A 27,708-nucleotide genomic window follows, 5' to 3' on the forward strand; every position below is an offset into this window, starting at 1 on the left:
TGCCGGCACTTTCGCAGACAGGACAGGGAGCCATTCGTTCTGGAGACAGTAATTTCCTTTACCTGTATTGTAGACTTGAGGATAGACTCAACATTTTAAATACGACATTTGTTTTTTATTATTTACGAGAGGATTTTCCCATTAATATTTATGTGTATGTGTGTCTAACACACATACACATATATACAATACAGGTAAAAGAAATAATTGTCCTAAGGGCAAACACAAAAAGGGAATATACATTTCTTTGTACACAAGTTAAAATGAACCCCCAGTCAGCAAATGTTATTTGCGGATTTGGCGATTTGCGTCCATTTTGAGAACTAACCCCCACGAATTTGACTGGCATGCTGTACTTTAACTGAGAACAATGAATACAGTAAACCCTCGATAACTCGGCACATATATGTGTACATGTACAGTGGTCCCTCAGTTAACGAACTCAATTCGTTCCAGAGGGTCGTTCGTTAACCGAAAATTTCATTAACCGAAACATTTGTTTCAATGGTGTTATCGCCGCTGGCTTCAGCTACAGTGCTGGCGTGTGATGCCATTAAATCTTTCGATCTGTGACCTCGCCAGATGTAGAAGTGTTTACAGACAAGTCCTGGTTCTGCTGAGTGGACTGTCTTAGACTGGTGGCGGTGGCTGCCCGCCCCTCCATGAGACAGATCGCCCTCTCTAGTGATGCTGTGAAGACCAGCCTTCTCCTGTCCGAGAATTTGTGCTGGGACGATTTACGCAATACTGTTTTCTCTTGCAACACCATACTGATCTGCATTGACACGCACTAGTAAGTACAGCCTAAGTGATGACATACCCCTCAGTACTGAAATATTGTCGACTAATTATGCCTACTCGTTTCTGCCTAACCTGGAGTAATAAGACAATGCAGAATGAAGCGAAGCTAGGATTAATAGAGTTATGAACTTTGTGTTATGTCAGTATGTTTAATAAATTGTAATTAAGATAAAATTGTGTGAGACTAACTAATTATGTATCAGATGGATCACCTTGTAATATTATGAACACTTTCTCCTCTGCAGGTTTTGACCACATCAATAAATATTGAATGCGTCAAAAGACGGGTTTCAATCACTCCCTTCAACTTGCCCGTAACCTGAACGTCCTTAACTAAGGAGTTTATAAATGGGATTTTAGGTAATTGGTTCCAGCTCACCGAAAATTACATACAAAGTAAAAAAAAAATGTAGTAAAGTACACTTACTTTGAGTTGTGTATGTAGAAGGCTCCTGGTTGATGATGCTGATGGGAATTTGAAGTGGGAGGTGGAGGAGGAAAAGGGAGAAGAGAAGGAAGTGGGGATGGAAGAGAAATCACCCCATACTTCATGCCGTCATTTCACCCATAAAATTTTAAGTTCACTAGGTGTAATTCAAGATTATTTTCTTTAAATCAACACTGCACTGCACTGCACTGCACTGCACTATATATTGTCAATATGTAAAATAAATTTCAGAATGATCAATAATTGTACTGTAAAAATGTAAAAATAGTTTATGTTCAAGAGACCCACAAGCAAGAAGTTATCTCCACTGACCAGAAATACAAACTGACGCCTTGCTGGGTGAGTGAAGTGGCTGATGGGCACACCAAAAACTAGTTCCCTGTACTGCAATTATGTTAAATAAGTGTTAAAATGACTAATAATTTTAATATAAAACTTGGAAAAATATTTAATAGCACAACCTTCTTGATATTTACTCAAATGGGAACAAATTTAAGCCCTAGAACCGGTTACTGTATTGGAGGACTAATCTACCAGCTGATGAGCAAGCAATAACATGTTGACATGTTTTCGTAAGAATTTCGTTAACCGAATTTTTGTTCGTTAACCGAATTGAATATTCTTATGGAAGGTAATTTGTTAACCGAAATTTTGTTAACCGAGGCGTTCGTTAACCGAGGGACCACTGTAATTACTAAATGTAAAAAAGTAACACTTACCAGCACTGCAGGTGAAGAATGAAGCATCATAGTAGGTGACACAGATGACACAGAGGCATGGTAGGTGACAAGAGGTATGGTAGGTGATGCAGGTGACACAGAGGCATGGTAGGTGATAAGTGACAGCGGCATGGTACGTGATGCAGGTGGCCAGATATGCCAAGATTTTCCCAGATAGTTCTATATATCTTGGCATTTCCCGAGTTATCCTATAATACATTCCGAGACCATATCCATGCCGAGTTATATGAAATTCCGAGTTATCGAGGGTTTACTGTATGTACATAAAGTATCGGGGATAATGCTGGGTGTATAAAAGAGAGCACGCAGTTTGATTAGTTCATTCTTGAATGCCCTTCCCCTCGTCAATCAAGTATGTTGCTATGTGTCTCCCCATCATATTAAGTGAATTTGACTTTGGTGAATTGTGTTGAATATGTCAGTGTTCCTGTAACGTAATTGAAGTCTTGTTTGTTAATGTAATTATGTTCATGCGTCATTTGTTTCCTTGCGCAAGACTTGTTTTGTGTCATTTGTATTTTGATTTCATTCATTCTTGAACACTCTCTCCCTTGTCAACCAGAAACTGTGTTGGTTGCTGGAACTGCCAGGAGGCAGTGGCCAGTGGCTGATAGGATGTCTGATGCAGGATGTCTTTAATTTATGGGTATTAAGATCTTGAGTTGATGGTGTTGACGAGCCGCAGGCCCAAGGGTGCGTCCACATCCATGCAACATGGTTCGAACCTCGGATACAGTGGAGCCTCACTGTAGTGTCACAGAGTGTAAACGCCCGACATTGTTTTGAATCCAAGTGGCATAAGCCTGTGGTAACATTCTGTTTGTATCCATAATTGTTCTGTCTCGGGTTCCTTATTTCCACCTAGTAAATGAACACCTATGTATCCTGTGATGTAAATAGTGTTCACAGGTACAATATTGATAAGAGACAAGAGGTAAAGTTGTATCTTTTACTTTTATCCTCTTTACCACTGATTGGCTCGTTAGCCGCTTGGGACATCGGTCACATCTCTGATACACACTGTTGGCAGATATTGGGCATGCAATTATGGTTCAATATTTTTTTCACCCTCCTGGCCCCATTGTGGGTCGGGTGTGCCTGGGTGGGCTAGTCCCATATAAAAAATAATAATAATAAAAATAAATAAGTAAAAAAATAATACAGTAATAAGTAAATAAATAAATTAACCCATTGCTGATCAAAGGTCACATTTACAACTTGGTTTGCCCTAGAATAAAACACAAACCAGTAAATGAAGCACTGAAGCACTTACCACTCTCCTTCTCATGCAGTTCATATTATGAGACAGGATTTCTAGAACATCCTGATCTGTAAATTGCAGAACTGACAAGGGCACAAGATTTCATGCTTTCCCACTCTCTGACTTAAAGCCATAACAATAAGTGGGATAGGAGTTTAACAAAGTTAAATTCAGCTGGCAAAACTAAACTTCACTGGGATGCTATTAGAATAGTGACATCTCTAAACTGCCTCAGTTTCAAAACCACTTGAAACATATAGAGGAGAAAAGAAATGCTTCAGTATCTAAGTGGAAATGGAAATTGCATCTAACCCCAGTGACCCTCTGGTAAAATAACCAAAATGAATACTGCAATGTTAAACTCCCAAGGCAACGATCCAAAATATGAAGAGACTGGACCTAACCTCCACTTCGAAGGCATTGTTCTATTTGTAGAGAAAGTATTTACTGTAATACTAAGCTTCCCAGCAAAATGCAATGATGAATGCTTTCACTAATTCCACACATGGTACACTTAGATCCCTGATCTTGATGAACCTTGTGATACCCGTGACAGCTGTTATCAATGAACTGTACAATGTACTTCTTCCCAAAATTTTACTTCCTATTTAATGAAGAAACCAGAACTGCAGCTGCAAAAGGTATGGGCAGAAATTTTTTTTCTTTCCATTCTATCAAGCCATTTCGTTTATACTATTGTAATATATTAAATTATAAAATCTAATACTGTACTATATGTTGCTAAAAAAAAAAAAAAAAAAAACATTACCTGGGGAGAAATGACTAATGTCTCAAGGTTAACGAATGCTCCAGGATGAAGAAGTGTATGTGGGAGCTTCATGACGTTGACCAAAGTGAGAGTTCTTAGAGTTTCACAACATGTGACACAGACCTAGAAAGAAACATCATAATCTTGGAAGTACATTTAGTAGTATAGAAGAGATATAACAATATGCTCTGATCTTTATATACTATTACAATTATTTTTTCTTCAAACTCTTACTACTCTTGTGCCCAACATCTTTCCTCCACTGTACTTATTGACTCTGATATCCCCAGATGATTCAGTGTATCTGTGAGGTTATAGAGAACTGGTTCTCCACACACACACAGTCTAAATTTGTTGAGTAGGAGCTTCAGACATTGGCTGGAGTCCCTGTGGTCACCCTCAGAAAATTCAGCAGGCAGTACAACTAAGGGAGTGGAATGTAATAGGCAAGAATGATTCAGCTGAAAAGCACAAAACGGTACACTATAGTGGTAACTAAAAATAAGGTTTTTTGAAGACAGTAGGAATGTGTGGTAAAAGAATGAAAGCCTGTATGAATTCTATTTGGAATGGTGTAAGGTCACATTTCTTAAAAATATGCAGATAATAGAAAAGAATTACTGGCTCTTATCAACAAAGAAAATAAAAAAATAAAAAAATTCTAGAATGTTAATGGTAATTTTCAAAGTGGGTAGAGTAGTACTATGTGTATCTGTTCAGTAAAGCAGGAACTGGTTAGACAATGTGCTTAGGTTCTTGCATCTCTCATGATATAGTAAACAATGCTTGAGATTTTAGTAATTAAATGCACACCTAGCACACCCTGAATATATGCCACTGATGAAAATCTGTCTTACTTCATCAAGTAAGTGTAGTCCTTCACAACCTTCTAGAAGCAGGTCTCTCAACTCCAGTGTCTTTAGCTCAGAAAATACTCCCATCACTTTTTTAAACATTGACAGAATTTGGCCTCCAGTACCAAATACAACATCATCTGCTTGTTCTGTGTGCTGGCAAGCAAAGCTGAACCTGTTGATAGGGATATAATAAATATTTTTAATTGTTTCACACAAGAGTGAAACACATAATTCAATTACAATACTGTATTTACTAAATGGCAGAGTTAGCTAAACTTATTTCTACAGTATTCAAGTTAATGAAAATTAGCTAGTGAACATCTAACAGGCATTTTGTTGTTGTACATCAGATAATACTAATTCTCTCTATTTGCATGTGTACATATTGAAATGAAAAAGAGGAGCAATCTACTGCACTACACCAAATGACTCATAAATCTGAAGCATAACAATAATTATTGACTTGGAAATGGCCACTATGGATTTAAAAGAATTAAAACCCAATAGTTTGGAGAAAAGCTACAATGATAATTTGATATACTGTACTGTACTGTACAGTATACTGGAAATGAGGAAAAGTAGAAGTGGTTAATATAATTTCATTATGGTCATGATGTAGTGAATAATGCAAGAGAAACAATGGGAAATAACTAATAATAGCAGATACAGGAAGATACTTTTTGATACCTAAATCTCTCTAAACCATTAAATATTCCACTGTTAAAGTTAAACACCTTAGGCTAAGACATACCTTAAGGTATGTACACGATCTAGAGTTCCTGGACAGTTGTTATGCATGTAAAGAGAAACATTTAAGAATTCATAGAGGTTGAATAAATTATTCATGGGTGGGAATATCAACGTCCGGATGTGCATCCCTTTCTTGGTAAGGAAGATGGTGACACGGATGTGATCTAGTAATTTCTGTAATAAATTTTTATTTCTTTAATATTTTTGTTGTTTATCTCAACATTAAAAAAGTTATTTCAGAGTTACATTAAAATAACAATGTGTATACTGTACAACTAATAAAAATCTCATAAAGCTTCTTGAACTAACTTAATTCTCTTTTTCAAGCCTTTTCCTACAATAATACTGTACTGAGTAGCTGAAATCAAGGACAAATACAGACTCTTCCTTCAATTACTGTCATTTATTCACCATTACTGCTTTAACAGATATTTTAATTAAATTCAAATAATTTAAATACAGTACTGTACAGGTACAGTATTCCCCTCAGTACACATGCCCAATAAATTAAAATTTGTTTTGAAAAATCACATACTGACACCTTTTTTTTTTTCATACAAAAGTAAACATCTTCCTTAGGAATCACATCTTGACATGCTTTTTCCCTAAAAGATTGCATACATTTTGCTGTTCCACAATCAAAATGAACACCCCGGAATGATATACTTATGCTCTACTGTATTGGTACAATCAAGGATTCCTGGAGAAAACACTATGATCAACTGCTAAATGAGGAGTAAGAATGGGCCTAGAAGTAGTAGGACTAGTACAATGACCTTGCCCAAGGATTGAAAGAGAATGGGTGAAGAAAGCAATTGATATAATGAAGAATGGAAGGCAGCTGGAAACTCTGGAGGAGTTGCAGAAATGTTGAAAGCATCAGACAATGCTGGCATGTTGATAGTGATGTACAGTTCCAGATGACTGGCAAAAAAGTGCGATCATGAATACAGTACTTACAAGGGTCAAAGTGATGCAATTGAACGTGGAAACTACAGGGACCTGAAGCTGTTTAATCATGTTATGAAAGTTGTGGAAAGAGTAACTGAGAATTTTATAAGGGAGAGAGTGGACAGTTATGAAATGCAGTTTAGGTTCATGTCAGATATCGGAACTAAAGAGGTAATGTTTACGGCCAGACAACTAAAGTACAAGAGAGCTATCAAGGGAAGGAAAGAAAATGGTAATTCTTATTTGGAGACTCAGAGAAGGTATTTCATAGAGTACCATGTGAAGTAGTGAAGTGGGAAATGACAAAGCTCAAGGTTTAAGAGTACCTGTACCTTATTTGAGTGGTTATAGCACTGTATGATGGCTCAAAAACTGCTGTGAGAATAACTGGTGAGGAAAATGAGAAATCTGAGGAGAAAATAGGTGTTCATCAGGGGCCCATCTTCAGCCCCCTTTCAAATACCCTGGTGCTGTAGGCAATATCATAGCACTTTAGGACTGGGCAGTCCTGGAAATTGTAGTTGGTTGAAGCCTTAGTGCTGATGGCAGATAGTACTGAAGAGGCAGTACTCTTGCACTGAATGAGTACTAATTGAGGTAAACACAGTCACCATTAACTGGAGAATAAACCTCTTTATTTTTCCCAATTATCATATTACTGTATTATTAAAAACTCACCAATACAGTACATGTGGGTGTCATCTAATGATAAAAAGAAAGTCTTTCTAGACACCAAATATAAATAAATTATACAAAAAATACTAACCTGCCATCCTGCACAGTAGTTAAATTTTCTCTTTGTGAGGAGTGTGTCGTGGAGCTCAAAAGTGTACCATACTCTCGGGAAATGGAAGGCTCTACTCCAGTTTCTGCAAATCTTAAAAGACAAATACAGTATTATTAATCAGTACAGTATCAAAGTCACATCTGTGTGGTCTGTTAGATTCCAAAATTTTACTGAAAACAAGAGGGTTACCCTTCTTACACTTCCAGCTTGCAGTACTTCCCAATGTGAGTATTCAAGATAACCCTTCCCATGTCTGGTACAGGTTGCCCACCGATTTTCAGGCACCCTCGGAACCAGAGCCAATCTGGATCAACAGTAGAATTTCAAAGTATGCGTATCCAGAGTATGTGACCCTGCTTATAACCGGTTGACTCCCTGACCCACCCTTATGCATGGGTCTCACTCTTGTGCGAGCCAACCCGCCCAGCATCTCTCGTTAGCTCAGCGTGTTTATCGTTTACCTGTGTCCTCGTTTGAGGAAAAATAAAAATAAAATCATTACAATACTCTAATGTGGCTTAGAAATAAAGAAAATACTGTTTAATATAAACCTACAAAATTATAAAATGAAGAGCATGGTTGTGTATTTGTGGAAGTGACGTTTGTGTGTGGAGGCAGTAAGCTGTAACTGCTTTGCTCCCTCCAGAAGAGCTATTTTTGGTACATAAAATAATATAGTATATACTGTACCATTACATGTGAAAAATATATGGTAAATAATAATAAATAAAAGAAAAGATAAAATATTGCATTGCCATTAGGCAATAACAGGAAAATACTTTCACAAATAATCAGAAAAAAATTTATTAAAAATGTGACAGTATACCCTCAAGTCCGTACTTTCTTAAATAAAGCACGGACCTATATGATGATTGGGAAGGCCCAAGTGGTACAGACAAGTGTACTATGGTGAATCAGAGTGACTATGTCTGAAGGTTATGGTATTTACGTCTGTGTACAAGTAGTAAACATAGCTACCTCAGGTATCAGAGGAAAATATACGAAAACAATGATCTGGGAAAAGGATAAATGTATCAGGCATATGTGAAGTGTTGGGATTGACCCATAAGCTATAGTCCAAGAAAAACATCTTATGTACCTCGGTGCGAGCTGAAAACACACCGTTACCCCATGTGACAAATAGCCACGAACAGTGTAATGATTCGAGAATCTTATGAACGTGTTAAACAAATGAAAAGTGTGGGGGAATGAACCATACAGAGGGAGTAAAGTGAAGTGGATATACCCAAGCAAAGAACCAAGGCTTTTGTTCGCACTGGCGCCTAAACCACCTGCGGCTACAGTTTCGAGGGGTACATGCCTGTGAGCGGTGACGAGTATGGAGAGGGACAAGCAGAGGTCGGAGGGAATGCTTGACCTAGCAACAACTGTTTTACTTTGAGGAACCCACCTGGTGTTGTGGGTAATGCTTATGGCTGCTATGCAACCTCCACTATGGATCTCTGGATATCTCACACTTTAGCACCCTGGATGTGAAGAGATGTTGGTGTTACTTGAGGTGCTCACGGTCGCTACTTTAAACGACCTAATGATACCGGACGCAGAAATAGTCCTGGTATGAATGTCTGGGAAGGATCTCATCTACCTAACAATAGTCGAGTGTGAGACGGGTACCTACTGTGTGTACCTTGGTGCTAAGAATGAGCTACAGTACCTGTATGTATTGTGTGTATTAATGAATGTTCCTTATTCAGGTGCTGTTGAGTATTTTGGTGATATTGAAGAAGGAGTGACCTAGGTAAGGAGGTCAATTATTTTGCATGGAGAGAACACCTTAATTAATTATGTGGAGAAGGTCGGGTATTTTTGTGTGTGGTGTAATGACCTTAATAGTTGCTTGGAGAAGGTCAGCTATATTTGTATTGTGACTGAATGCAATTTTTTTAATAACTAAAATAAAGTATCATAAGGATACTGGTTGGCATTTCATCTTTTCTTCTACTCTCAACTTGATTAATGAAAAACAGCTACCTAAAGAACACCACACATACTGTCCTGAGGTCTGGTGGCAGCGACCTTAGGTTAAGAAATAAGATAAGAAAACCCTAGGATTAAGTGACCGCAATAAAGGGCAGTATAACATAACTAAAAGACTATAACAGCACAACTACAATATTATAATACCTCCACAACAATATCTATAACACACACACAATAAATAATGTTCCACCCAGATATACTGTTTATAAGTGTGAAGGAGAAACCACAGGCGGTCTTTAACACCCTCACTAAATTAAATATTGTTTATACTGTATATTTGCTTCTGCTTCCGCACTCAATCAGAACAAGTCCAAACTGTAAAAATGTATGACACTCGTCATACTCAATCAAAACAAGTCCGATCCCCTGAGATGTAGGATAATCATGGTACTAGATCCTTGGGGGACGTATGTACTGGGGAGGTTAGCCAAAATGGGCAAAAGGTACAGATTGGGGATGAGGGCCATTATGTGGGGAAAAAAATATCCCTTTTGTGGCGGTTCCTCAAGTACCAGTATGCGTTCATTACCTTCTGGTCCTTGGTGTAGAGTTTGGTGCACTGTTTTTCCTCAGTAAATTCAATGAACATGTAGAAGAGGAATAATACAGGTGTGAAATGAGGAATATTTAATTGGTTGTTGAGAATAACAATAAATATTGGATGCACAATTTATTTAACAAGTTGCTTGCCAGGATGTCTTTCAGCGGGTATCGGCTGACCGTTCCTGAGTCACAACTAGGGTCGTGTGAATTTAAACTAATTGCTCACCACATCCTAAATGAATATATTGGCTGGTGATATAGCTGTATTTTTATGTTGACAAAAACAAAAATGTGTGAAAAAAAAGTAAAAATTCCAACTTTGAGAATGATTTTGCAAGGGGAACATTTTCTGGAAAATTACGAGAAAATTTTCACAGTACTCTACCTGGGAAATTCCAGGGATGGTTTTTTTTCCAGGTTTGAGATGAAAATGAGGCGCTTTTTCCTGAAATTCCAAGAACATTTTTCCAATACCCGTCGCCGAGTTGAGCATTCAATGCAGCAGTGCCACGCCCCAAGTCACAAAATCTGCCACAGTTGGAGAGTATCTAATAATATTAATTATGATTATTTTTGAGCCAATCTTTCAAGTTAACCTTAACCATGAGAGGAAAATGTTCTCCAAATACTCCTGCAATTAAACTTGTCATGGTGTATGCATTCATGGTTATATATCTGCTTTCAATTAATTGTCTATCTATGCATTTTAGTTTTGTTATGGATTAAATTATTTATATTTTGTCTCTTATATTCAGCTAAACGAGTTTAAAGTTAGGTTAAGGTGTCTGAAAATTTGGTCATGGATTGCATACCCTGACTATAACCACAGTACACGTATGGGAAAAACTTGTCTTAGTTATGTCAGGTCCATTTACACTGCATTCTCTAGAAACATATCCCTGATATTAATCGGTTACTTGCTATACAGTATTTCTGTTTCTTACAATCAGTACAGGTACAGTACTGTACAGTACTTTTGATATTAAATTTCTTACTGGAATTCATTCAGTAGTACTGAATATCACTTATACCTCATAAATCTTTCTGTGATAGCAAATCACCAAATAAAATTCTTACATATCCCAATAGTAAAGGATGACTCACCATCGAAGCATTGTAACGTTCATCTAGAGTCAGGTGTTGAAAGACTCTCTCCAAGAGCAGGTCTGGAAGCAAGTTCCACTCACTGTATACATGATTTGGATCCACCACTTCTTTTTTGTACAGCTGCTTCCCATGTGAGACCAACTCACCCATCTCTGTGATAAAGTAATCCTTCACTTTATATTCATGATATCATCTAATATTCAAATTCATCAGGACCACCTGCAGTGATCCCAAGCATCTTACATATCTAACTGCATAGTTAGTAGATATGGAATACTATACTGTAGTGTTCTATTTCTACCACTTCATCATGTCTAATTACCGGTAGCTTTTATCATTTCAGGTCTGATATAATATCTACTGTAGTAGAACAAAGTACTGTATCTTTAATGCTTAAACTATGAGTAAATTTAACAATTTCTATCAAGTGAACGAATTTATAAATGAAATAATGATATGGACATCATCCTAAACTCTTGAAGTTGAAGATACTGTAAAGTAATCTAAACTGCAAAGCAGCTAATTTTCATGCCAAATCATAAAATTCCTTCTCCATAATAGCTTCTGCATATGAAGTAGAATATATCATACAGTAATCTCCTAATTAGCCAGAATAATTGGTGCAGAGCATTTCTGAGTTTAAGAGGTTTCCGGGTATGGAAACAAATTTTCTCATCCCTGGAAAATTTTTCTGAATACAAGGGAAAGTTTTCCAAGAGTCTTTTTGGCTGATCATATGCTGGTACAGTACAGAACTGCACAACACAGATTGTGTGCAAAAAGAACAGTGACTGAGCGAATGAGCTTGTACAAAGGCAGCAGAAAATAAACTAAGATTGTCATGATACAAGAGTTTGAGGAGATAGGCTGTAAAGTACATCAGCCAGTCATAAGCATCCTATGCAGTCACATGAGAATAGTAGCCAATCATAGCTCACAAGCACTCTGAGCCTACCCATACTTTTACTTTTTTACTCTTATCCTCTTCACCACTGATCGGCTCGTTAGACGCTTGGGCGATCGGTCATGTCTCTGATTACTTTTCCTTTATCCTCTTCACCAAAATATCGGCTCGCTAGCCGCCCGGGCGATCGGTCACATCTCTGTCACGCACTGTTGGACTTAGAGAGGTTTGACAAAGAGGCCCTGCAAGCCTCTGTGGTGGATAGTGATACAATTGATACAAGTGATACAGGTGAGGGCCAATAATCTGCCCTCTGCCTCGGAACCAACCCCCCATCCCCGTGTGCCCAGCCATCTTTTCTACTAATGTAAGTGTTAAAAAACCTAATATTATTGATATTTCTCTTAATTATTAATTGTGTGTGCATACCATCATAAAATTAAGTTATTTTTACTACAACGTAGGTATGGTGTCTGAAAAAGTGGAGTTTGGGGTCGGCCCGGTCTCTATTTCAATTAGTCCCATATGTTATGTTGTTCACTTTGTCGTTTCACTTTCATGACCCTGTGGTTGAATTAACCGCGTAAAGTGAGGGTTCACTATGTATGTGTGTGTGTATATATATATATATATATATATATATATATATATATATATATATATATATATATATATATATATATATATATATATATATATATATATATATATATATATATATATATATATATATATATATATATATATATATATAGTCAGATTCATGTGGGTAATGTCACTGTTTACTGCCATGCAGGACAGAGGTTCGTACACAAAGAAAGAAAGAAATACATCATATTCATTAGCATTATATATAGGTCAGTGGTTCACATACATTGGACATCATATTCTAATTGAAGACAAATCAGTGTGGGCTAGCAAATTTGGGATAAACAGCAAGAATGTCCTCAAGCACCCCCGATTCAATGTAGTAATTACAAAGGTCAACCACGGAAAAAATCAGAGAGGGAGACGTAGACAAAGAAACAACTGTATAACGACACAATTCCTACAATATGTAATGGTCCGATCACAGAAGTCCAATCTGGCTCTTGAAGGCACCTATCCTAACCTAACCTAACGTCAGCGTTATATTTATATTTATTATGCATTTATAAAAAAAAAACCGAATAAATAAGATATAAATTTATAATACACCATACACATTTTTGGAAAAAATTGAATATTTTTTTAAAGACACCAGACTAAACGTGACGTAATCGACACAAGTCAGAAACAAGGATTTGGGGGAGGCGCAAAGAGTCACTCAACGAAAGAAATGCCATTTGCTGCTTACAATATTCATAAGTCTTGGAATGACAATGATATTGCTCGATAATGGCTTGTAAAGTATTAGGCATATGCTACAGTCCTAATTCACACCATCAGACAGATGGTTCGTAAGATTAATTACCATCACCTTCAATTGAACAACGTCATTATTAAATACAGACACAGACTGACACACACATACACACACACTCCACATGCGCACAAGCACACACAGGGAAGTAAAACAGCAGTTTGTGTTGCAAGAAATCAGCATCTTTAGAAAGAAGTTTTGTTTAGCATCGGTTAGATACAATTGGATTAATTACCATAAAGGGATTAAACATTTGAAGACAATATTAGTATAAATTAATGATAAACAGGCAACCTCATAAACAGCCTGCACACAGCTGTGCCCAATGCATGATGTTCTTTAACATATTTACCGATTTTTACTTATGTTTATTTGTCTAAATATAAATTCATATAGGTTGGCTCATTGCTCTATCCATTTTAAAATCAAATTAACAGTATATACTAGCAGAAAGGCATAATATAATGCGAAACAACAAAGCCCAACCATTAATTAAGCAACGGGGAACTAAGTAACCAATCACTGATCACTTTTGCATTCATTCATAATTTTATACTACGTAGTATAGTAAACAAACTGCCTTCAGTTGCCAGCTGTCTCCGGCAGTGTTCGAAGAATCTTGAACGTGACTGTACCTGTATACAAGTACTATACCAATATGTCTTTCCTCAGTAAGTACTGTACTACAAAGCCAAATTCTTGATTCTCACTTCTTTCTTCATTCCTTAAAGTGTATATTACAGCTCTCAAAAAAAATCATAATAATTACAGTATACTGTACTTGTATACTGCATAGACTTTAATATACCACCAATAAGCAAAAGCAAGAATTTTGGTACTCCTCCAAATATAAAATATTTGAAATTTTTTTTGTGCAATTACCTTTACTGTGCAGTACTAACCTTAAGTGAAAACTATTTTCAAATATTTGTTCATACTTTAATACCAAGAATATAAGAGATTAATGAACTTATCTGTTTAAATCATTATGAAGGACACATTTTTATCACTCTTCTATCCAGTTAAGATAAAGAGAGTCAAAATCTCAGGTTATAAATGAAGAGTCATGAATGGTCAATTATAGCATGAACCATTTTCACTACTTTCTAATGGAATATAAAAGTAACTTAAGATTTATGCACCCAGTCATCATCTCATGATGACACAACTAATCTATGATTAATTTTCAGAAAACCTGTACTGTACGTATATAAAATTAAATCAAAATGCATTCTACTAAATTATTTATCCTTTAGCCACTCCATCTAGTAGCAGCTCACCTTGGGAATGGATGGCTATGGCTTGTTGAAACTCTCTAAAATGGGTAGACAGAGGCAGATGTTGCAAAAGAACTTGCCAACACCTTCAAGCTACCCATAACTCAAATCCAGGACTATTTGCTCTTTTTTTTATACCGTATAAGAATTATCTTAGAATATCTTATACTAAGGTCAAATCTTTAAGTTGCTCCATTCATCAGCCATAAAATAAGTTAACACTTAATTTCAATATCAGTGAATCATAAGTTAATGGTGGTGAGCAGGTGTATCAGTGGGGTACATGGAGATATAAAACCATGAAGATACTGTATTTAAATACAGTACTGTATTGGTAAAAGTACAAAGATAAAATTAGTATTTTACCTTGACACAGTATACATTAAAGGAAAACTCTATTGAATAATATCCTTTAGAATACCAATTAATTACAGTACAATACATGAAACTTTTCATTTTCAGATCTCTACAAGCCTCCCAACATATGTTGGATCTCTCAATGTTACAGGCTTCCTTAAGAAACTGTACAACAAGAACAAACATTCCACAATGGGAGGGTAATCAAACTACAAATATCAATCTGACAACGGTAAAAATAATCCAATTATTTAAATCATTCTGGATGGGGAGGAAAATCATATCTGAAAATCTCATTCTCTAAGGGCAGTCAATCAAACCCAAAAATGCTTTCCTCATAGGCAAAAAGAATAAAGTTGGAACATGACAGGGATAAGATTATGACACAATAAGACATTCTGGAACAAAAACATTATCAACCTGGAAAGTTTCATTCTGGAAAAGTTAACAACAAAACTCTGAAACAAATCTCAAAAGCGATGAGGTAACAAAACCAACTTAAATATTCAGAAAGGGAGGTCAACTAGGAAAGGAAAATTACTATACAATCAGCAATCCATTGGAAAGTAAAGACCATTTAGAATGGAAGGGATATCATGGGGGCAAACAGTTACAATACAGGTACTGTATACTGTATAGAATTCTTAGGTTTTATGATACTGTAATACTGTACTCAACTGTGACCACAACCACAGCATAGATTTTAATCATCAGATAATCTGGAAACCATTTTTGGGAAACTGGTGAAAATGTAACTCACTGTAATCACTTTGTAAATTTTCCCATCATATTCAGTATAGCATGTCACTAATTTACATCAGTTTTATTCTCATCATTTCAATAAAATGTTGTTAACATATGACTTTTTTATGAACTGTACCAGTAAGTTGTGCCTGATATAATGTCGTTTCTGCTGTGATGAGCACCTCCAAAATGTGTGTGTGCCAGATTCAACGTCGTGTAGAAAATCACTGCCAACTGAGCATTCAAAGTGGCAGCACCATGCCACTGAATCCACTTAAGCTGCACATATTTGGCCAGTCTGGGAGTACCAAGTGACATTCACTGTGCAGTACTGTAATTATTTTACGTAATCTCGGTTAAATTTTGGTGAATGCCCATAAATCTGGGTTCATTTAATTGTCTACAGTACTTATATACGGATTTCAATTTAGTTCTGTATTAATTTGTTTAATTTTGTTTCTCTAATCTTTAGTTAGGTGAAGTTTAAATTGGGTTAAGGTGTTTGTAAACATGCCCTAATTACATAGTCCCATTTACATTGCATTCTCAAGGAACACATCATCGATGTAAATCGGGAACTTGATATATTCATGTTCTCAACCACTATACTGTAGTGCAGTACAGTATTAATATTTAAGTAAAATTTTTAAAACAACTTCATATGCTATGGAATTACAGTACAATATAGTATATAACAATAATGAATGCATAAAAAGAGCAAAACTAATACAAGTCAGTGTACACACTTCATCACAATTCTCGTGGAACAAAGTGGCCTCAACACTTGCCTTAGCAATGTAGCAGCATTCCTAACATCTGTACTCTGCACAGCAGACCCTCTGACCTCCACAAAATCACCAAACGGCTTCACGGTAGAAACCTGCTGATACTTAAAACTTTTTACCTTATGTTTGTTTTTGTTTTTTTGTTTTTCGGCAGGGGGCACATTCTGTATATAGGATTGTGTGTGTGTGTGTGAATGTAACCGAGTAAAAAAATAAAGAAAATTACGTATATCTACTCAAAATTGCAAGTTGAAAAATAGCCATAACATAACATATAGTGCACAGGATAAAGGAGCATGTAACAAGTGTGGTGATGAATAGAAATGAGCATAATGAGTGATAATGGTTGTTTATTGCTCAAGTTTTTCAATAACTTTTAACTTTTCTGTTTTTCTTAATTACATTCAGTATTACAGTTTTTCCAGTTAGTATTCATGCAGTGACGAATTATCGGACAGCACTTCAGGGATAACAGATATCTATCTGTTATCTTGAGGGCTTGTCCGATAGGTTTAGGGTGTCTGTTATAACTAGGTTCCGTTATATACAGCATCCATTATACCAAGGGTTTTCTGTACGCGCATTACTGCTGTACCACCAATACCCCTCCATTGAAGTGTTTACAAACTTCTATCAAATCAACCCACTACATTTCACAGTATAAACTAGGCAATTAAAATACTCTAATCTCTCTTGGTAAATGAGGTTCCAAGTGCTACCACCAATTTGCTGGCCCTCCTTTGAATGTTCTCAACAATCAGCAGTCATTTGTATATCTCATGGGACAGTACCTGTACTGTACTTCAAATGGGGGAGCACCATACTTGAAAAACCTTATGAGAACTTCAGTTCATTATCGGATCATTGTGAGAAGGCAAATTGTGATAAGCGACTACAGTACCGGTAGTTGGATTTAAACGAAATTCTTACACATACAGTACTTAAGTGGTCTTAGGTATGTGGAAGATTTTCATACACGTTTGTTACCAAAAACAATATTAGTAGGAGTATTGCTGTTCCAACTTACCAATGACGGTTGACGACATGCAACAATCACAACAGAACATCTAAAAAAAATATTTACATACCGTTTGGTTTCCATAACTGTATTTTAGGAAGAACATCACAGCCTTGTAACTTTTTTATTGTAGCCATTCTTGATAAATGTAACAACTACAAAAAGGACATAATAGTGTTATTAAGTAAAAGCAGTTACAAAACTAATCTAAAACACATATGCAATAGTAATACAGTCCTTCAAAATTCTTAAATTTAGAGAGTAAGAGTCAATTCGAATACCCTGTACTGTTATATAAGCTTTTAGTCTAAGCAACTAGCAACTTAATAGTCAGCTAAATACAATACAAGCACTTAAATATATACTGTCAGCTGAAGGCAATTAAAATGATATTCACAGCTGCATTTAAAGTTGACAAAACTTTACTGACATGCATTCTATGATAGTAAGCATTTTGTAAACACAACCATTGGTGAAATAATAGTTATTGCAAGTTTACAAATTATAATGGTAAAATAATTTAATTTCAATTCACTGTAAGTCATCAAAAGTCTCTTTTTCTAGGACACACTTTGGTTAAACAATAAATTATATCCTGGAAATGTGCATGATGCAAATATTTGGTCTTATTAAAAATACATCACAGTATAGGATGTAAAGGTTGATAAGGAATAAATTGTGTTTCCCTTTGTTCTAAATAATTAATAATAAGAAAATCCAAAAGTCAAGGGTTTTGTATTAATATAACATCCAGCAAAAAGAAAATATCACTGAAAGAAAAAGCTCCAACTCTCATTATGCACAATATCCTACACTGTACATTTAGCTAATACTGTAATGTAATACTGTACCTTTCAATATTCTATTGTTTTCTATTCAACTGAAAATTCTAGTCATACTTTTTTTTTTACATACTGCACTACTGTAAACTGTTACTAATGCCCATCATGCAATTTCTGCAGCACATACTGTATTTTTAACTAGTGTACAGTCGAGGTGAAAAGTAAGCTCTCTCCAAAAATGAAGCAGCATCGGCTTCAAAGGAGATAAAACAGCACAACCAGGCCAGACGACAATCAAGGTAAGTAAGTCCGGAGACTTTTTCCCGTGAATCAGTTTCACCATGGGGTTGAACGAACTTATGTCCGAACTGTACATGAAAAATTCATAGTTTAACTTTTTAAATACAGTACTTGTATTTTACAAGTTCACTTCATAATGGAAAATCTTGTATTTCACTCCTGTGTGGAAACTTGCCTTTACATTCAAACATAACATATTCAAACGGATCAAATTCTGAAACCAGACTTGTTGCTGAGGTAGCTACAACAATAATACAGTATATGACTATTTTTAACAGAACTTTACCCTCTTAAATTTAGGAGAATCCATACTGGTGGCTGAAACAGTTTGTTTGTCACTTCATCAAGACACTGGACTTAACTTTTAAGAAGATACTGTACCATAATCCAACTGCCAAATCAAGCTGTGCCAAGGTATACATAAACCACAAATAATTAAGAAATCATTTCTCCTCTCAATAGCCATTACATTCCATGCACTTCTCTAAGTAAGTTCCTACTCTCTTACATCTTTCCAGCCACACACAATGTACTTTACCTGAGTTTTTACTGTACATTGTACAGTAAAATAGACGAGTTAATTCCGGCTACGTTGACTTTTTTTTTATTATTGTCAGTGCACCAGGCAATAGTGTGGAGGAAGAAAATGGACAATTTCTGAGAACAGCACCACCACTAGGAGTTGTTCAATTTCGTTAATTTTTCCCACAGATGTTCTTATCATCATATTATGAAGTACAGTACAGTCTCTCCTCGACTTACGACGGGGTTCCATTCCGATGAACCAGGTCGTAAGTCGAACCAACGAAAATAACACATAGTACAATAATAATTGTGAAACTTTTACCTTTTTAATACACAAACTGAGCGGGATACGACATGGATGCTGTTTACAAGTGGCAGCCGAAGTTGTCGTAAGGCGTTGTTCGACTTTACGACCAAATGTCCAGACTCGAAAATAATTTAAAATATATAACGAAAATGACCGTTGTAAGTCTGAGTTGTTGTAAGTCGCATATGTAGTAAGTCGAGGCAAGACTGTACAGCATTAGTAAAATTTTAGTTTCATACAATCATGGAATCTGGAATTTTTAATACATGCAATCGATATATCTCATCATTCTGACTAACTTTCATTCTATACAATTCTGTCACAAGTGAATAATAATGAACCTAATAGAATCTAACCTAACCAACCCAAGAAACCTACCTAACCTTACCTAACTTCCTAGACAGGGGACTTTACTTATTTTCATATCTTGTACCAATGAATGCAACTTTGTTGAAGCGTTATGGTGTAATTTTATTTTTTGTGGACGTGGGAGTATGCTCGGATTGAGTGGGTTGGTTGTAAACAAAGTGAGCTATCCACCTCACGTACTGACTCGACAGATTTTTCAAGGAGTATTTACAATAAATAATTAATTTCTTCACATACAAAGCAAGTAGAGACATCATTTTAGAGTCATATGATCAGTTTGTCATGGTGTTTTACCATGCAATTTCTCTCATCTTTCATGTCCTGCCCACTACAGGTGATTTATGACCATAGTGAAAACTAACAAAATAAATATTGACATTTATTCACTTGCGACAGAAGTCTATAGAATGAAAGTTAGTCAGACTGATCAGATATATTTATTGCATGTGTTTAAAATACCATATTCCATGGTTGTAAGAAACTAAAATAATACCTAAGTATTTTAAGGGGTGAAATTTTTTTATTATATTTTTTTTCTCTATTTACGATCATAAATCACCTGTTGTGGGCAGGGTATGAAGGATGGGAGAAAATGTGGGGTAAAACACAATGGAAAACCGATCATATGACACTAAAATTATGTCTCTATGTGCTTTGTATGTTAATACATTAATTATTTACTGTAAATATTACAGTACTCCAAAAAATTTGCCGTTCTTGGTGCATGTTGTTTTCTGCTTTATTTTTTTTTACTATAAATTTTACAATTTACATATATACTGTATACCTAATATTACATATTAACACATTTGTAAGTGAAATATTTGGATGACTTTTCTTTTAAAATACACTTGATCATCCATTTATTATAATATATCCTACCTTTATTTGTTTAAAATTGACCCATTCAGTCCGAGCATAGACCCTAACTCTCACGTCCACATAAAAAAAAAACGTAAAATTACACCATGACACTTCAATAAAGATGCTTTCATTGGTATAAGATATCAAAATAAGGTATTATTTTACTTTCGGACAACACGGGAATCTTAATAATTTTATCTCTGTAAATAGTATAGCTAGTCTAAGACACCTTCCTTCTATGACGTTGGTCTCAAACTATTTATATATGCCGGGTGGGGGGGAGCCTGCCAGTTAGGTTAGGTGATTTGTGAGGGAAACGTCAGAGAAGAAAAGTGTCTTAAATAATCTAAACTATTGATTACAGAGATAAAATTCTTAAGATTCCTGTGCTGTCCGAAAGTAAAAATTTACCCAAAATAAGTACTTGTACTTTCTTTTTAATAAGGCGGGAGGTCTGCCCCCTGGCTAGAAAGTTAGATAAGGTTAGGTAGTTTTCTTTGGTTGGTTAGGTCAGGTTCTATTAGGTTCTGTGCATTGGCGTATTTTTATTACAAATAAAATATGCTTCTACAAGTTCTACTTGTAGTAAACAGATCATGGTTATGGAATTGTTAACTACCAAACTATCAGGTGTACTGTAATCTGTTATTCAATAAAAGACAGCTAGTAAATAGCTTTATGGTCAGCAGTACCCTATACTTATATTAGACATGAGATGTACCAACCAAGCTTAATGCTGTACAGTATACTAAATTCTACAGGTACCCCATTTATTTTAAGACATAACTAAGACTGCCAAAGTGTGTAAATACTGCACTTGAGATCCATGAATTTGCGCAGTTTGATATCTATTGGGTGATATTATGAAGTGATATCGTACATAAAATGAAACACACGACAGCTTACCAGAATCAAACAGCGGCACTCGATGCATTACCCAGGAAACACTTCTCACATTCCACCAAAAGATAGCTGGCACCCCGCACCTCCACCTCTGGCGGCCACTACTGAGACTGACACAGGTTCTCAGTTACTGTTAGTCTAGTCTGTTACTCAACTATCAACGTGTTGCCAACCTGTTTATACATAATGTTCATAACTACCCTGCATTAAAACCAGATTTCGTAGTTTTGTAGAAATTTTCATCGTGGTATATTCAGTGCTTCAAACAACTGAGTAAAGTCACATGTATATAACATTGGATTAGTGGAAAAGTATAATAAAGTACTAGGAAAATATTCTTTGTGGAAAGTAAATACAAATCACTTTCGATTAAATAACAATAATAATAATTGCACATAAAAGTTTACATCTGTGTGTATTATAATTTTTATATTAAATGGATTGAGAAAATCTATATGCCCGGGGCATACAGTTGTGGGGTATGGGTTCTTTGGTTCACACTCACGATGGGATGGAGAAAGGAAATTCACAATGTGCTCTCTGTATACATGTTGTATTGGATGTACAATGCAGCTTGGTGCTGGGAAGGCAGCATGGTTACAAGCGTGATGTAGAGAGAGCTGGTTGGTGAGGATGCTCAGAGGAGGACCAGCTTGTGGGTCGCCATGCTCGCTGGCGGGAGCGAGGACCGCCAGGCAGGCGGAGGAGGAGGTGTAGCTTGCTGCGGCTGTAGCTAGAAGAAGAGAGTTGGCTGGTGAGGATGCTCAGAGGAGGACAGCTTGTGGGTCGCCATGCTCGCCGGCGGGAGCGAGGACCGCCAGGCAGGCAGATGAGAAGGAGGTGTTGCTGGCTGGTTGGTGTAGGTAGAAAGAGAGAGATCACCACGAGGTCAGGTCTTAAATAGCGGGGGGTAGGCGTGGCTTAGGAGTTGACCTCCGCAATGTATGGCGGCGCTGGTTGACCCAGACCACGAAGCATACACTGGGGAATTCGCGGGGTCGGCTACGCAGCGACAAACAGCGTTTGTAGGGGAGAAATCCACTACAATACTCCCTCCTTCCCTCCAGGCGGTGTAGGAGACTTGTTGTCTGCAGGGTTGCATGGCACATGTGAGGCAGAACGGGCGGTGCATGCTTCATGTGGGACATAACGGCAGGGCGTGGATGAGCCGGCCGCTAGTGGAGACAACTGTCTAGACACACAAGATCTGTGGGAGAAGAGAGGGAGAAAGAGGGTTGTGGAGGCGATGAATGTTGTGCTTCCCTCACGGCAGGTACAGAGTCGTCAGATGCGCCTGCTCGGGGGTGTGGGCTTGGGTCAGGAGCAGGGGCTGCGTCAGCAGAAGCGGATGAGGGCTCGTGACAGCAGCTGGGTCCACGACAGCAGCAGGGTGCAGGACAGTAGCAGGGAGTACCTAAGGGAGAAAAGAGGGGTGTGTGGGTCCGCACTCAGGCGCATGGGCCGCGTCGGGAGCAGCGGCAGGGGGTACTGCTGGGCCGGGGCCAGCGTCTGAGGCAGGACGGGTGTGCTGGGGTCGGTAGAACGTGGTGCTTGGGGCAGGAAGAGGAGCTGGTGTCTGCTTAGAGAAGCAGTGCTGCTCTAGGGTGTCTAACCTGCGGTTTAGAGACAGTAGCTGTAGAGCCGATGAGAGCTGCTTCTGGGTGGATAAGCCAGTCTTCCATGTTGCTTGAAGACTGGGAGAGTGATCAGTTTCTCCTCCATCCTGTGTGAGTGCGTCACTCCGGGGTCACCATTTGTGGCTTACTAGATGTTTGGTTCGCACTCAGGATGGGATGGAGAAAGGAAACTCACAATGTGCTCTCTGTATACATGTTGTATTGGATGTACAATGCAGCTTGGTGCTGGGAAGGCAGCATGGTTACAAGCGTGATGTAGAGAGAGCTGGTTGGTGAGGAAGCTCAGAGGAGGACAGCTTGTGGGTCGCCATGCTCGCCGGCGGGAGCGAGGACCGCCAGGCAGGCGGAGGAGGAGGTGTTGCTGGCTGGCTGGTGTAGGTAGAATGAGAGAGATCACCACTAGGTCAGGTCTTAAATAGCGGGGGGTAGGCGTGGCTTAGTAGTTGACCTCCGTGATGTATGGCGGCGCTGGTTGACCCAGACCACGAGGCATACATTGGGGAATTCGTGGGGTCGGCTACGCAGGACAAACAGTGTTTGTAGGGGAGAAATCCACTACATAGTAAAGGCGTTTATCGTAAGACGTATTAGATGCACGGAATAGCTACCGCGTTAGCTATTCCGTGCATCTGATACGCCTTAAGTTACACTACCAAACATGCAGTATGCGTTTGCGTTAAATTGACCCGAAAAACCGACATCCCTATTTGCATTTGCATGCAGCGTCCTTCTGTTTGCGGGAACAAGATAGGAAAGATGGCTCCTAATGCATCGAAGCTACGAGCCTTATAATTAAGAACAGGATGATTTTCTATTAAACATCCTGCTTTTGTATAAGATCAAAGGAAAACAGACATAGATTGCTGCTGAATCGGACCAAATATGGAGCCTACAATTCTCTGGTAAAAGACCCAAGCTGAAATGAAGAAAAAATCAAAGAATATTTTCGTCTGGGCAGACATCAGTTCGCACATGTTCTTTCCCTGGCAGTGGCGTATATATATATATATTCCTGTGAAGGTGGGGGGAGGGAGGCTCTTAGTCTCAAGATAAGGCTATGCAAATGGATACAGTACTCTTTTTATTTTTCATTCACGTTTTTTTTAGCAAGCATAATTTATTTACATAACAATAAAATAAACAGATATACAGTCGGTTTATTTTGCAGTTGCATTTTTTTACACTTATAAAACAAATTATAGTGTACAGGCAATTGCATTCATAGAACATAAAGTTCCTAAGCAAAATATACACGTTACAAGAAAACAACAATCCTCTTCAAGGATTGTTGCAAAATTAAGTACTTGGCAATGGAGCAGATAGACAGATAGATAGATAGATAGATAGATAGCTTACTTGTGAAGAGAGGGAACAGTACTAGCTTACTTGTGATGAGAGAGTCAGAGAGAGATAGAGAGACAGAGGGAGTATTAGCTTACTTGTGATGAGAGAGAGAGAGATAAAAAGAGAGAGAGTACTAGCTTACTTGTGAAGAGAGAGAACAGTACTAGCTTACTTGTGGAGAGAGAAAGAGAGTACTAGCTTACTTTTGGAGAGAGAGAGAGAGAGAACATAGTATCTTTTATCCTCTTCACCACTGATCGGTCAACTTGTAGTGGATACTCTCCCCTGCAACTGCCACGACGAAGTTCCCCTGACAAGCCTAGCCGCCTAGAGTCCGCCAAATTTCTCTGACAAGCATCGGCGTCTAGACACGCGCCAAGTCTAGACATCTAGACAAAGGTGGGGGGGTCGACACCGGCGACGCGTACTTCGTTCCACGTCACTCGACAATTTAGATCTCATCCCTGCACCCCAGAATTTCAATCTCATATAAGTAACCAAGAACAAACTAAACAACATGATCACCATTATGCAATTCAACTGTAGAGCATATCATTCAAACAGACACGCCATCTCTCTCCTCCTACAGTACAAGAGCACAACCCAGACATTCTCCTCAACTCAATATACACAAACACCAAAATCAAGCACTTCGGCTACACAAGCAGACAATCACCCCACGAACTACACGAGGGCGTTGCAATCCTCATCAGATCCTCCATCAAACACTAATTCATCACCGACTTTGCCTTCAAACACTTCATGGCCGCCAAGATCGACACTCAACACGGACAGATAATCATCTGCACAACATACAACATACCAGTTTGGTGGCCCTCCTTTGAACATTTTCAACCAACTGACAGTCCCTAGCATATCTCGGGGACCAGATGAGGGGACAGTAAACCAGATGGGGAAGCACTTCATTCTTGAAGATCGTTACGAAGGACGGACCGTCTAGATATCTGAATGACCTTATAAGACCCAATAATTTATTTGCCTGATTTACCTTCTTCTCGCAATGGCCCAAAAACTTCATTTCATTGTCAACATACACACCAAGGTCCTTCTCACATTGTCTCAAATAGTGCAGTTTCTTCATCCCGTTGGGACATATGATACGCCTCCTTACTGTTGGTACGCCCCAGGTGCATCCTCTTACACTTCGTAACATTGAATCTCAGCAGCCACTTCTTTGACCATTCTTGGAGCTCACAGAGATCCTTCTGCAGCCCTTCACAGTCCGCTTGGTTCTTGGCAAACATTTCTCTTCTTGGTCGGCTTGATCCCTTGGGTGTGGTGTTTTCTTGGTGTTGTTTGTTTGTTTGATGGACGGGCTGCTCAATACAAATACCTTGGTTTGACCTTCACGGCGAGGCTGGGGGTATATATACGATTTTGCCGGATCAGGTTCAGAGGTGTGAGGTGAGCGGCGCCGCTGATTGGCTGGCGCGAAGACAGGAGTTGTAGGGAGAGCAGGTCACTACCAACAATGGATGTTTCATATACACCCCATTATAGGTTTCATCACATTCCTACCAGACGTCATGTGATGTAACTTCGAAAACTATTGATAATTGACAATTTGGTCATTTACCTTTATTTATGTCTGGGAATATACCCGCTGATTTATGAAAGGTACTTACGAAGCACCCTGTGTATATATATATGTATATATATATATATATATATATATATATATATATATATATATATATATATATATATATATATATATATATATATATATATATATTTTGAGATCTTATGAAATGGATATTTGGACATATCCTAGGGTCAATATTAAGTGCGTACTACATTGGATGGGATGTAGTATTTATACAGTAAATAATAATAATACAGTAGCTGGTTTATATCACAAATTTTTCTTTAAAATAAAGCATAATATTTTAGTAGAACAACGAAAATTATAAAGGAGCATAAAGTGAAAAGTAAGTGTGTACCTGCATTCCTCCCTCCCCAATATATATATATATATATATACACACACACAGTCTCTCCTCGACTTACGACGGGATTCTGTCCCGACGACCAGGTCGTAAGTCGAAAAGGCGAAAATAATTAATAGAAATTCTGAAGTGGGTGTCTCTTTTTCTTGTCAGCACCACGAGAACTCTCACTTTTACACTTTCTTGCCAGCCATTTTAAAGGGAATTACAAATGAAAATTTTGTCAGTACACAGCGCGATCACTAACGTCGGGACTCGAAAATACGTAAGGTGAAAAATATTTTATATGACCATGGCCATCATATGTCCGGGTTGTCGTAAGTCGAGGAGAGACTGTATATACACACACACACAATTACTGTATATGCTAAACAACTAGCCTGCAATTAATGGCAAATATTTCTGTGACCTGCAGTGTGGAGCGGTCATTCTCAGTACTCGGAAGGATATTAAGAGAAATGGATAGTGTAATTGATGATTTTGATGTGCATAAAATTCAGCATTTTTTCATGCTTTAAGTTATGTGTCTACAATTTTTTCCTGTATTTTATCTTCAGTTCTACTGTTAAATTACTAGTGATTATTTATGCAGCCTTTATAGCACTGATTTTACCCAATGTACTTTAATTGAGGATTCGTTACCCTATTTTTTATTTAACCTTATCTTGTTTTTTAGTTTAATATTTTTACCTGTTGCATTTTTCTTATTTTCTAATTTAATAACTGCCATCCATTTATATTCCTCCCATATATTATAACTAGATACAGTTGGAGCCCAGAGAATATGGGAAAAAAAAATTAGTAGTCATGCTTTTTATTTCTTGGAAAGATAACACAATTTGCACAGCTGCTATGTTTGTTTCTATGTGTGCCCCCCCCCACCCCCTTGGTGAAAATTGGGGAGGGAGGAATGCAGGTACACACTTACTTTTCACTTTATGCTCCTTTATAATTTTCGTTGTTCTACTAAAATATTATGCTTTATTTTAAAGAAAAATTTGTGATATAAACCAGCTACTGTATTATTATTATTTACTGTATAAATACTACATCCCATCCAATGTAGTACGCACTTAATATTGACCCTAGGATATGTCCAAATATCCATTTCATAAGATCTCAAAATGTCTCTGAAATTGGCCAAATTTAAAGATTTTCCAGAAGGGGGGCAGGGGGAGGGGGGGTAGACATATAGTGGCCCCCCC

General features: G+C 37.5%; 1 protein-coding gene across 4 annotated transcripts in view; it reads right to left on the reverse strand.

Annotated features, from left to right (window-relative positions):
• The window catches only part of LOC121862333 (F-box only protein 39-like), a 46,669-nt gene extending 24,958 nt beyond the window's left edge, over window positions 1-21,711 (reverse strand). The window contains exons 1-7 of one of the 4 annotated variants that reach the window (XM_042360539.1): window positions 21,556-21,665; window positions 17,573-17,657; window positions 11,013-11,167; window positions 7,344-7,454; window positions 5,628-5,800; window positions 4,877-5,048; window positions 4,020-4,142 (exon numbers count right to left, since the gene is read on the reverse strand). In XM_042360539.1, coding sequence (XP_042216473.1) covers window positions 4,020-4,142; window positions 4,877-5,048; window positions 5,628-5,800; window positions 7,344-7,454; window positions 11,013-11,167; window positions 17,573-17,639 — 801 coding nt within the window. In that variant the 5' untranslated portion in view covers window positions 17,640-17,657; window positions 21,556-21,665. Of the gene's footprint in view, window positions 1-4,019; window positions 4,143-4,876; window positions 5,049-5,627; window positions 5,801-7,343; window positions 7,455-10,293; window positions 10,437-11,012; window positions 11,168-17,572; window positions 17,658-19,804; window positions 20,328-21,555 lie in introns of those variants that run through there. The other 3 variants (XM_042360540.1, XM_042360541.1, XM_042360542.1) reach the window with 3 other exon arrangements.
• Between the last annotated feature and the right edge of the window lie 5,997 nt (window positions 21,712-27,708).

This window comes from Homarus americanus, unplaced genomic scaffold, assembly GCF_018991925.1.
Source record: "Homarus americanus isolate GMGI-L3 unplaced genomic scaffold, GMGI_Hamer_2.0 scaffold31037, whole genome shotgun sequence".
NCBI lineage: Eukaryota > Metazoa > Arthropoda > Malacostraca > Decapoda > Nephropidae > Homarus > Homarus americanus.